At 44.1% G+C, this 13,466-nt stretch overlaps 1 protein-coding gene across 1 annotated transcript in view; it reads right to left on the bottom strand.

Moving 5' to 3' along the window:
• LOC144776515 (di-N-acetylchitobiase-like) overlaps positions 1 to 13,466 on the bottom strand; it is a 216,022-nt gene that overhangs the window by 158,599 nt on the left and 43,957 nt on the right. Inside the window, exon 2 of the mRNA XM_078659272.1 lies at positions 11,909 to 12,047. Within this exon, the coding sequence (XP_078515398.1) occupies positions 11,909 to 12,047 (139 nt within the window). The remainder of the gene's footprint in view (positions 1 to 11,908; positions 12,048 to 13,466) is intronic.

Here is a 13,466-nt window from a genome sequence, read left to right as displayed (position 1 = left end):
TGGTTCTTCTCCCTCCTCTTCATCCATTTCTTCCTCTTCCTCCTCAGTGTTGGTCATGACCTGGGGAGGTGGTCCTCTCTTCCCATGAGGAGGTGGAGGTGGTGGTGGGGGTGCACCAGCTGAAGCAACTACTGAAGCCATTTCTGATATAGTAATAAAGGTCTTCCTCTCACAATGATGAAAGTCAGAGTGAGGAAAGAAGGAGGGGTTTTCATCATTTGGGAAAAACAATACTTCTCAACCAATGAAAAGTGTTATTTTTAGGTCACCTGACCTAGCCTTACATCATTATGAAACCAAAAGTGAAATGAACCAATGAAAAGTTTTATTAACAAGTCACATGACCTCTCACGCTCATGTTACGCGCTGCGGAACGCGCCCCGGTTAGCTTCCGGGTCGCTGCGCTTTGCGCCTCGGTCCGCGCCCCGGGACACTTCCGGGTGCGCTAACGCGGTACGTCACAAGACGCATTACGCGGCAACGCGATACGTTGCGCTTTCGCGCCGCGCCTCGGATCGCTTCCGGGGAGCTGCGTTTCGCGCCTCGGTCCGCGCCCCGGGGCACTTCCGGGTGCGCTAACGCAGTACGTCATAAGACGCATTACGCGGCAACGCGATACCGTCACTATGTTGATTTCTTACCGGTTCGCGGACCGGGTCGCGGCATCAATTTGAGCTAACGGAAAGCTTCCCGGTTCGCGGACCGGGAGCGAAACAAAAAAAATATTTTAAAAAAATTATTAATAAACATATAAAATATATTTTTGGATTTAAAGAAGAATACATTTTACAGCTATAGATATTAGCTTTTAAAAAACCAATGAAATTCACTGAAAAAACCATAGGTTATAGACCATATATAGTTAGGAATTAGCATTTACAAAACCTTGAAAATTCACTGAAAAAACCATAGGTTATACACCATATATAGTTAGGAATTAGCATTTAAAAAACCTTATTTTACTCACACAAAACCAATGAAATTCCATATATAGTTAGTTGTACTAACTATATATCGCGCACCCGCAATCCACTGCTGATCATGTCACATATTACATCATTCATGACATGGTCAGTGAAATCACGGATGACATCACTGATGACATCACTGATGACATCTCAAATGACATCACTGATGACATCACTGATGACATCTCAAATGACATCACTGATGACATCACTGATGACATCACTGATGACATCACTGATGACATCTCATTTGACATTACTGATCACATCACTGATGACATCATTCATGTGATAATACGATGAACCTCTTCAGACTCTAATATAACCTTAGATACACTCAGTGTAAACAGACACTCACAGACTGTCACTCATCCATGGAGTTACTTACACACCTAGTCAGTCATGCAAAGAATCAATCACACCTCCATTTTCACAACTTTACAGTTATACACACCTTACTTATTCAAACATATACTAAAACATATTTACTCACTTATACAATCCTGGATACAAGTATACAATGATCCATACAGCCACTCACACATTCACTGGCTCTTATGCACAGTTATTTATATATGTCAACTCTCACATGTACTGTATTTTACATATGTACTTACTTTGACATGTAGCACTGAGATATCTATTCACTCACCAATACAGTCATGCACACAGTCAACCGCCCATACAGCTGTTTCCACATGCACTTTTGAACCCATACATCTATGCACAGAGTCATACACCTCCCAGCCACCCACACACACACTCAGTCTCCCATACAAATGCTTGGGCCACCAATCAATAACCCATATAGTTACTCATATAGCTACTGATCAACACATGCAGCAGTTTACAGATCAACAGACATAATGATGCACAAATTAAGACAGTTTAGTCACTAACCCATGCACTCAGTGAGACACATTTAACCAATCACTCATACAGTCAGTCATGCACCTACTAAATCCTTCATCCAGACACTTATACATCCACTCATTCTTAAATATGTAAGACATATTTTAACTTTACAGAAAAATACAGTCACTGGATGTTGTCATCAGTGATGTCATCAGTGATGTCATTTGAGATGTCATCAGTGATGTCATCAGTGATGTCATTTGAGATGTCATCAGTGATGTCATCAGTGATGTCACTGACCATGTCATGAATGATGTAATATGTGACATGATCAGCAGTGGATTGCGGGTGCGCGATATATAGTTAGTACAACTAACTATATATGGAATTTCATTGGTTTTGTGTGAGTAAAATAAGGTTTTTTAAATGCTAATTCCTAACTATATATGGTGTATAACCTATGGTTTTTTCAGTGAATTTTCAAGGTTTTGTAAATGCTAATTCCTAACTATATATGGTCTATAACCTATGGTTTTTTCAGTGAATATATATATATATATATATATATATATATATATATATATATATATATATATATATATATATATATATATATATTGCACTCTAGTCCTGCAATTGACCCATTGCACTTTGAGTCGCGATTCTATGATACTTCCGCCACCGCTAATCACAGACACCACCTTACCAGGAAGGAAAAATTTGTTGTGTAACATCAGGTCCCTCTCTAAACATGCTGCGGAGGTTTGGGACATGATTGTTTCCAATCAACCTGAGCTGTGTTTTCTCACAGAAACATGGCTCAAGCCACACTGCACTCCTGCTATTACTCTTGCAATTCCAGACAATTATAAAATATTGAGACTGGACCGCCCTTTGAAAACTGGCGGTGGCATTGCTGTGGTGTATAAGGAGGAAATAAGAGCTACGATTTTAGAGGAACTTAGTTCCCCTGACATGGAAATTCTGATTTTTAAAATACAATCAGCTTCTAAAGAGAACTACAAAGGTGCCTTAGTTTACAGACCACCAGGTCCATATAAACAATTTACTAATAATTTAGTTGAACTACTTGCCCCATATATTGCTCATAACGATGAGTTCACGTTAGTTGGAGATTTCAATGTCCATTGTGAGAAAACGGATTGTAGTGACCCCCAATCACTAATAACCGACCTATCAACACTAGGTTTATTGATGAAAAATAGTGGCCCTACTCATCAGGCTGGCCACACTTTAGACTTAGTTTTCTCCAATGTTCAGGCGATACTATGCCCACCCGCTACTCAGGTGAGCTGGACCGATCATTTCATCGTGGAATTTACCACACCTCGTCGAGAACCTAGTCTAACATACCCCAACACTTTGCCTTGCACTCGTAGACAGTGGCATAAAGTTACTATGTCTACTTTTACAGAAAATTTTATTCCTCCTGTCTTTCGGCCTTCGTATGATATTGAAGTAGCTCTCAAGAAATTCGGAGGCGAAATAAGGATAACTATTGATAAAATCGCCCCACTAAAGCTTTTTAAACCTAGGTCAGCAAAAAAGCATGAAGTCTGGTTCTCTGACCACCTACGAATTCTTAAACAAGGAGCCAGGAAACTGGAGAAAAGATGGAGAACTTCCCATCTCCTTGAGGATAAAGAAAGATACTGGGCTGCCCTATCCTCTTATCACAAAGCAATACGGGGTGCATGGAAAGCACATATTGCTACCCAAATACAGGAGGCTGGGAACTCGCCTAGAGTTCTCTTTCAGATAGTGCAGACACTGGCGAAACCGTCAGCATGTGAAGCCCCTGACATATCATCGCAAAAATTGTGTGACGAAGTTTCCTGTTTCTTTACTAGCAAAATTGATAGAATCTATGATAAGATTTTATGTACAAATCAGTCCATACCCATCAAGGAGACATTCCCCTCTGATCCCATGAATTCCATCGTGGACACACAATCCCTGGACAGTTTTCCCCTTATCTCATGTCTAGAAACCTCTACCCTTTTAAAACAGATTAAAAGTGGAAGTCCAGAGGATTCTATTCCTGCTAAGTTAATGCCTATTTTGGAAGAATATTTAAGTCCACTGGTTACAGAACTAGTAAACCTATCACTCATTTCGGGTACTGTCCCCAAGGAATGGAAGCGAGCACTCGTCAGACCTACTAGGAAAAATACCACCATACCTTGGTCTGACTTGAGTAATTTAAGACCCATCTCTCTGCTACCCTTCTTGGGGAAAGTTATAGAAAAACATGTTAACAAGCACTTGTCCATCCACATTGAACAAGTGCAAGCCCTTGATGAATCCCAATCAGGATTCCGCCCCAGATATAGTACTGAATCCACCTTGCTGTCTGTTACCGATGACCTCCATACCTACCAGGACAAGGGTTTCTCTGTCATACTTGTTCTATTAGATCTATCGGCAGCGTTCGACACCGTGTCACATTCCATCTTGACTCAACGGTTGTCGAACGCTGGCCTGAAGAACAAAGCCCTTGACTGGATAAGGAGTTTCCTAACAGATTGCACCCAGACAGTCACCATGGGTGCATTTCGCTCGGCGGAAACAGAGATTTCTAAGGGGGTGCCACAAGGCTCATGTTTGAGCCCGACGCTCTTTAATGTCTATGTGGCACCCCTGGCAGGAGTGCTGCGTAGATACGGGTTTGTTCCCGTATCTTACGCAGATGACACACAGCTCCTGTTTCCTTTTAAAACTCTTTCCGCTGAGGTTAGGAACTCTTTTTCATCTGGTATGGAGGAAGTGGCTAATTGGATGTCCAACAACTATCTCCAATGTAACGTCAGCAAGACGGAGATCATGCTATTTGGGGAAGCCAAGATACTTTGGACCCCTGACTGGTGGCCACCTGAGTTGGGAGCAGTCCCTGAACCCAAACAGGTCGTGAAGAATCTTGGTATTCGACTTGATCACGACCTGTCCCTAAAACAACATGTTAGCTACATTGCAGGGATATGCTACCACACTATTGGTTTACTCCGGAAAATCTTTCCACTCTTACCCAACTCAACAAGAAAGACTCTGGTTCAGGCTCTTATCCTGAGCCGGATTGACTATTGTAATGGGTTGTTACTTTCTGTCAACGAAGGGTTACTGGATAAACTGCAGGTTGTCCAGAACACGGCGGCTCGCCTTGTTCTGAATGCCCCCCCGAGAACTGCATCCAAACCCCTCTTTGAACAATTACACTGGCTCACTGTCAGACAAAGGGCAAAATTCAAAATATGCTGCTTAATCCACAAATGCTTGAATGGACTAGGACCCACTTACCTGGAAAGGAAATTTAGACCATATGTTCCTTCACGATCTCTTAGATCAAGCAATAATTTTCTTCTTGTGGTTCCGCATATTAAAAAAGTTAGACATGGAGGCAGAGCCCTGTCAACCATGGGCCCCAAGATGTGGAACAAGCTTCCGCTGGCCCTAAGGTTATGTAAAGAGCACTTAACCTTCCGGAAACAGTTAAAAACTATTCTGTTTAAAAATGAAATGTAATCATCTTCCATTGTGTAGTTGCTAATTTACAGGGCATAAAGCGCAGAGATACTCCTGGCGGAGTGATTCTAGCGCTATACAAACTCATAAATACATTAAAAAAAAAAAAAATCATGCAAATCATGCAACTTCATCCACTCCGTGGGGTCGATTCAAGGGCAGGGGGCGCAGGCCCCCTTTAAATCTCAAACACGTTCTCGAAATGCTGCAAGAAAGAGCCCGCAATTCTAAGTGGTATTTCCAAAACAAAATGTATTCTGGAATACATTTTGTTTCCACTCAATCATTTAGAAAACTCACAGTCTCTGGATCAATCAATCTGACATTTATATAGCGCGGCAACTCATCAATTATGTTCTCAAGGCGATGAGGGGGAGGGGGGCTGCTGAACCGTCTGGGTGAAGCGTTCAATCGAAGAGATAGGTCTTGATATCTTTCCTGAATTGGGTCAGTGGCGGTGCTTGCCTGAGGTGGACTGGTTGATGCCATCAGTGATATCATCAGTAATGGGATGTACAACATTACAACGCATGCTTTTACCACACATGCCTTTACAACGCAGTTTTTACAACGCATGCTGTTACAACGCATAGCGCTAGGGGTGCTGGATAGTGAATAGTTTAATTTACTATTCCAACTCCAGTCCCCGTGGATAGTTTGGAAGGTGTTGGATAGTCAATTAAATCTATTTCCTATCCTAGAGCGCCCCCCAGCGCAATGCGTTGTAATGACATGCCTTGTAATAGTTGCGTCGTAAAGGCACTGCGTGGTAAAAGTTGCGTTGTAAAGGATGTTTCTCTCAGTAATGACATCACTAATGGCATCTCAAATGACATAATTGATGTCACTAACCATGTCATGAGTGATGTAATATATGAGCTCATAAGCAGTGCAATGAGGGTCGCAAGGTATAGTTAACTCAGGTAACTATAACCACTGAATTTCTCTGGCTTTTTATAAGTGGAATCTGAGCCTAATTATCACGTTCCTGTAACCTGTGGGTTTTTTTCAGTAAATTTCTATGTTGTTTTAAATTCTAGTTCCTAATTATAACGTCCCTGTAACATTCGTTTTTTAGTGAAGGTTTTTTGTTAAATTCCTAACTGAAACCTGTAACCTTTGAGAGTGGGTGTGTGTGTAGCTGTATAGGACGGTGAGTGGGTATGTGAGTGACTATATGGGTCTGTGAGTGGTTTTGTGGGTGTGTGAGTGGTTTTGTGGGTGTGTGATTGGCTGTATGGGTCTGTGAGTGGGTGCGTGGCTGCTCTATGGGTGTGTGAGTAGTTTTGAGGGTGTGCTAGTGAGTGGATTTGTGAGTTGGTGAGTGGGTGTCAGTGCCTGTATGGGTCTGAGACTAGGTGTTTGACTGCTGTATGAGCTTGTGAGTGGGTGTGTGAGTAGTTATATGGGTGTGCGAGTGGGTGTGTGAATGGTTGTATGGGTTTGTGTGATGCCGCCATGTGATTTTAAACTTTTGCATACTTGTAGTCATTTAAATGGAGAACCATGGACTCTGCTGTCACCAGGAAAGGCCAATAAAGAACCCACTTGTCACAGTCACTACAGATTGCGCTTTGATAGATCAACAATGCATTTATTTTCACCAAGGATTTCAGATAGTTTATCAATGTTGAATTGTTGAGAAAACACACCTGCTTTGCCTTCGCCAAGAGCAGGACGTTAGGATAATATGTCCTTTACAGAAGTGGAGCTTAAACTGGGGCACTTGCTAAGTTTATATTTGTAAGTGCTTCCCATTGAGGCTTAATTTCTGTGAAGTGAGCATCAGGGCCAGAAAGGATCCTCACCTGCCCGTTTATCTAACACAATTTCATAGTTTTACACAAAAAGTCTACCCAACTGGAGTACTTTTTTCAGGCGAATTAGTAAGTGCTACCTAGTTTGGTAAATGTCCAGTGCATATTTTGCACTACAGCTCCATAATGGACCACAAGGAATTGTTTCTAGCGACATTGTGTGTGTTTTGGCAATATGATGGTTCCTTGTACGTCTTCATCCAGAAAACTGTGATAACATGAATACTCTTATAGAGAAGACCACAAGACTAAGACGAGGTGAATCTCCACCAAACAAGGGTTCTTCCTCTTAGCTATATGGAGCAAGTGCTACTTTGTTTGGTGAAGATATCTTCATTTTCTTCAGCATGTAGAACGCATCATCAAAATCAGTGGTAAACGCACTGAGAGGCCGTTTGGTAAGCTGTCCATCATCCTGGCAAAAGGTGAGACAGGCCTGGGCCAAAAGGGCGGAGGTTCAAGGTGATTTTGCACATTTGAATACGCTTTACCATTTAAAGGGAGAACAATGGACGCTGCTCTCACTAGGGGAGGCCAAGAAAGAACCCACTCGTCACAGTAACTACACATTCCCCTTTAATAGATCAACAATGCATTCACCTTCACCAAGGATTTGAGATCGTTTTTCAATGTGGAACTGCTGAAAAACACACTTGTGTTGCCTTCGCATAGCCCAGAAAGTTAGGATAATTAGTATTTTACAGAAGTGGAGCTTCAACTGGGGCTCCTGCTATGTTTATGTTTGTAAGTGTTTCCCATTAGGTTACATTTTTTTTAAATGAGCATCAGGGCCAGAACGGAATCTCTCCTGCATGTTTATCCAACAAGAAACCACAGTTTTGCACAAAATGTCTACCCAACTGGTGCAGGGCCCTATTGTTAAGTTGTCCATCATACCAGCAAAAGGCAGGAAGACCTTTACATACTACTAAGGTGGATGGGGAAGAGCCAACATTTTATGGGGGAGGGAGGCCGTGTTGCCCCCATTCCCTGGGACAATTTTGGCCCAAGGGACCTCATCCCTTCGGGGCCAGACCAATATTCAATAGGGTGGGGGCCGCATGGCCCCCCTCCCCAGGCAGATTATGGCCCCGGGACACCATCTCTTTGGGCCAGGCCAAATTTCAATGGGGGAGGAGGGCCGGGAGGCCCGCCCAGCTGATTTCATTCCAGAGAACCCCATCCCCGGGGACGGCCTCTTGCTCCTGGGTGCCCTGGAGCCTGCCCCGGCACCCAGTGTACTGTACTGGGGACCACAGGGGAGCCTCAATGCTTTCAGGTGATTTGCATATTTGCATACTCATAGTAAATTAAAGGGTGAACTATGGACTCTGCCAACACCAGGGGAGGCCAAGAAAGAACTCTCTCTGTTTAAAAGATAGAAGGTGAGTTCCCCTCGTGGGCCAATTTTGGCCCCTGGGACCCCTTCTCACAGGGCCTGGCCAATTACTAGAAAGTATGGGACCAGGCAGCCCCCTCCCGGGCCAATTTTGGCCTTGGGGACCCTACCCTGGGGCAGGTCAAATTCAAAGGGGGAGGGGGGCCGCTTAGGCTCCCTTCCCTGGGCAGATTTCGGCTCTGGGGACCCCATCCCCTGGGGGTCAGGCCAAAATGGGGGAGGGGTGCCACCTGCCCCTTCTCCCTGGGCAGATTTTAGCCATTGAGACCCCAATCCCTTGGGCCAGGCCAAATGCAATGGGAGAAGGGGACCGTGTAGACCCCCAGGCTGATTTTGTCTCCAGAGACCCCATCCCTGGGACCTGGCCTCTTGCTCCTAGGTGCCCTTGAGCCCACCCATATCACCCAGTGTACTGCGCTGGAGACCACGGAGGAGCCTCAATGCCCCCTTGGTTCCTGCTCGCTCCCCGTCTCCAGCAGGAGCCGGCATTGCTCCCACACATAGGGGGCAGCAAAAAATGCTGCTCCCTGCATGTAGGACCAATTCAGTCATCTGTTTTTTCTGCCCACTTGACAGTAGGAAGGAAAACAGATGAAAACTCCACTCCCAGCGAGCGGGAGCAGTTTTCCTGCTCCTGCCAGCTGAAAGTGGAGTTATTGTTTGCTCTCACAAGCAAACTCCTATCTCCCGATGGTGGGTACCTTGGGAAATAGCAGGAGCCAGCCCTGCGAAGGGCGGCGGTTCCAGGGTCATTAATGGCTCCAGGTGGGGTGGGGGGTGCGCCCCCCTCCTTTAATTGGCACGGGCCAGCCCCAGGGAGGTGGTGGTCCCCGGAGCCTCAAACAGCTCCAGCAGGGAGTCCTGCGCGGCTCTTCTCCATTTAAAAAATAAGGTCCCAGGAAGGTGGTGGTCCCCGGGCTCCCTTGAGACCATGGAGTGGGGTCTGCGTAGCTTCCCTCCATTATAGTTCAAAAGCCCCCAGGAGGTAGTGGTCCCCGGGGCTCAAAATAGCATTAGGAGTTGGGACCTTTGCGCCTGCCTCCTTTTTTACCACATACCCCCGGGACCTGGCCCAACCAGGGGCTATATTATAAACAAGAGCGGTAGACAGAGCTTATTTTTTTAAAATATTTTTGTAGAATTCACAAATACCCCATGATTTTTGCCAAAAATTTAAAAAAAACAAGCTTGTTTGCCAGCACCAAGGTTAGGGGGTCAGGGTGTTCCTACCCTCCCCCCTTTACTTTAAAAACAAATCTTTTTATTTGGGACTCAGCTGAGGCCAAGTCCCAAAATGGCTACCAACACTTCCTGGTTGAAGTGTTGGCAGCCAATCAGATCTCTGCACAAGATTGGGAGAATTTGTCTGAAAGGACAGCAACTCTGCTGGACTGCTGCAGTCTTGCTGAATTGCTGCCTTTCTGCTATGCTGTTTCTTGCCTGGGGAAGAAGGACTGGACTTGCAACTTGAACCCAGGGTCACCAGAGTGACTCCAAAGAGCTAGGTTGCTGATCTCCTGCTCTGAGGTTTGGAGACATCAAAGACTCCCTTCACCTTGGACCCACAACTGAACTCAGCCTGAGTGAGTCCTGACCCTCCAAGTGGTGCCTCTTCAGTACTGGACTCTTGAAAGTGATGTTTAAGGTGACCAGACAGCCAAAACTCAAAAGTGGGGACGTAAACATTTTTGGGCAAAAACTGCTCTGAGAACCAGGACCGGGACCAGCCTATCCGCCCGAAGTGCATCGCCGGTTGGATTGAATCTGCGGCTTCTCCCACTAAGTTATCCTCCACAGCAGCAAATCCTGTTCAGCAGTACTTCGCCAAAGAAGTATCTGGCCTCATGGAACTGAGTTCGGCTACATCCCTCTACCTCATCCAACTGGCGAATTTTGACTTCCATTTCAAAGACTAAGTCTGAACATCAAAACCTTCACAGCAGCTTCAACCCAAGGCTATCTGACAATGATGCTCCATCCTCTGACACCTCCTGCAGCCTTACCCTGATTTTTACCTTCTCAGAACCTTTTTCCCCAAAATCTCTTCTAAGTCAGAAGGTAAACGCTGACCGGACCCATCCACTTCATGTATTTGGACCGTGCTCAATCACGGTCTGCAACATTTTTCAATTATGACCCAGTCTTGTGCGACTAGTAGTCCGCGGTTGGAGTTTTGATCTTAAAAAATTATAACTACGGTTCTACTGATTGGATTTTTGTCATTTTGGTATCAAAAAATGTATTAACATTAACTCTATTTTTCGAAATTGGTGTGGAATTTTCTTGTTTTGTGTTTTCACTTTATTAGGATTTGTGTGCAGCATAAATACTTTACACTTTGCTTCCAAGTTAAGCCTGACTGCTTTTTGTACCAAGCTACCCAGGGTCAAGCACAGGTTAATTTAGTGACCTTGTGTGGTTCACCCTACAGGGGATTGCTGCTGTTGTACGGCCAGGGATCCTGCCCAATCAGCCAACATCCCAACTTCTCACACTGTACCTAAAGAAATGTGCATTGTCTGGTTCTCTTGTAGAGCTCCTGGATGTCAACACATTTGAAGGCCTTGTTTTCACTACATAAAACAGCAAAAGAAAAAAAAAAGATTTGACTCTCATTCAGATCCGCACCACAGTGAAGCACAGGATTGCAATCTACTTCCTCTATTACAGTGGCTACCCAGTGGTGAGCAATATTTCAAGTCTCCTTGGGCATCATATTGCTTAGTCATGTGCAGACAATTCCAATCAGGAGCTGGGCACTTTATTAAACAGAAGCTGCTAGGAGAGTTGGTGATGCCTCTGTGAGTAAATATTTGTAGCTGAAATGTGATCAAATCTATAATTGGGGGACTGCACTGGATACTGTTTATAAAATGCAAATTAATATGTAAAAGTCAAGCAAGCCTGGAGGATACATATATTGCAGTACAAGGTTTGCCATTCCAATACTAGAAAAAAATGATCTCCGTTAATTCTTTTCTTTGCCTTAGCTAACATCAGGGATAGGCCTTTTGGATTTGGAACAAGGCAAGGTCTTGGATAGTTGTAAGGTTAAACACTATAGATTCTCAGAGAGCTAGTTATGGAACACTACAGGACTGAGAGAGAAAAAAAGGACTTTTCAGAATGAAAACCAAGTAGAACTGAGTCCAAAAAAGTTTCTGTTTTGAAAACATCTTTAAACGTACACCCAATACATGAGCTATAGCGTATGCACTTCCTGAACTTTTCATATAACATAAATATCAATACAATAAAGAGCATTTCAAGCAGATCAATTAACACATCATTGAAGGGAGACTTGAGTTTTAAATATACTGCTCACTTACCTTTCACTACCACCCTAGCTCTTTTAGAGTGAGCATAACACATCAGCTCAGGATCATAGTCTCCAAAGGTTGCAATAGTTGTGATCATAGTCCAGTCGTAGAACCGCCAGTCCTTACCCCCAACATCAAATGCAAAAACCTGCAAGAATAAAGACTTAACATAAATTGCTGAGCTGGTCTTAAATACAGGTAAGTAGGTGTCAAGATTTACGCATACTTTGTTTTTAACTGTCTAGAGAAAAAACACCAACTCAGATTTTGACTATAGTTTTGTAATGGGTTACTAGTAATTTGATAATGTTAAACACCTGGCTCTACCTTCTTACCTCTCACCCTCCCCATTTCTTTCCCTGCACCATATTCCTGCACTTATCTCTCCAACTTCCACAGTCTCTTGGCACTTCCTGATATATGACTCCCTTCCGGACCATTGAAACTGAAGTCCAGCAATCCCGTTAGTGGAGAATTTGATAGCCAAGGCTTCCAAATGAGGCATTGCATCCAAGCATGGATGACACCCTCTCTTTTATCACTTGGACCCATTGCATTCTGGAAGACCCTAGGCCCTCCATAAATGTCTTGTACCCAGATATTTGAGTTAGTACTTTCAACCTCCTGCCACCATGGGCGGTGCCTACTGGTGAATAGTGGGACTAGGAACCGCAGTGTGGCTTTACTTCGGGATTGCAGGAATCCCAGGCAACCCTGCCCAGAATTTTTAATTTCTTTCTCTCAAACGTACCATGATCAGAAGGAAGGGCTGCCAGTGGATTGATGTTTACAGGTGTGTGCAACTAGAGGGACTGCTGTACCTGGACATGTGCCTGAGTGACTATCGTGGTGAGAGTGATGGTATTTATTGCCTCTCATTGTCCTTTCTCTTGTTGGAATGGCCCTGCTTCTGACGTTAGTGTGCAGAATGTCTGCATAGCATAGAGGTGTTTTCTGGACAACTCACTGTCACTTATCTGGTTAGATAATGATGATTCTGGACCAACACATTTGGATTCTGTTTGCCTTCCATGTTTGCCTTGTTTTCCCACCTACAGGACTTATCGCTTGGCCTTCAACACACCAGGTTGAGCCTAACCCGCCCCTAAAATTCAACCAATCTTTATCTTCTGAAGCATTGATTGATCCATTAGACCACCAAAATGCCCCCCCCCTCCCCCACACAGCAGGCTTAGGGTTTGGCGATGAGTCTGGGGACTCATGTCCTACCCGATAGTTAAAGAAACAAAGAAACCCGAGAGCAGAGGATAATGGACAAGGTTTGATTAAGCATTATCTGACACTTAGTATATCAATATGTAGAGTAGAACTATCTTTCAACTGAACGTAAAGCACACAAGTCAACAAGACTAGTGCTAATCTTTCCCCCTGACATTTCCCTTTAAGAACAGATCAGCCAGGAGATCTACCACTGTACAGCTACCCAACATACTACACTCAACAATTAGAAGAATACAAAAATCACTAGCCACCAGAGATCCGCCTGAAGCAAACTTGTGACAGGTGAACATCAGGATCTGAAACAACCCAGGATCTGGAACAAAAT

The sequence above is a fragment of the Lissotriton helveticus genome, chromosome 1_1 (assembly GCF_964261635.1).
Source record: "Lissotriton helveticus chromosome 1_1, aLisHel1.1, whole genome shotgun sequence".
Classification (NCBI taxonomy): Eukaryota; Metazoa; Chordata; class Amphibia; order Caudata; family Salamandridae; genus Lissotriton; species Lissotriton helveticus.
This window is presented reverse-complemented; position numbering and strand designations above follow the sequence as displayed.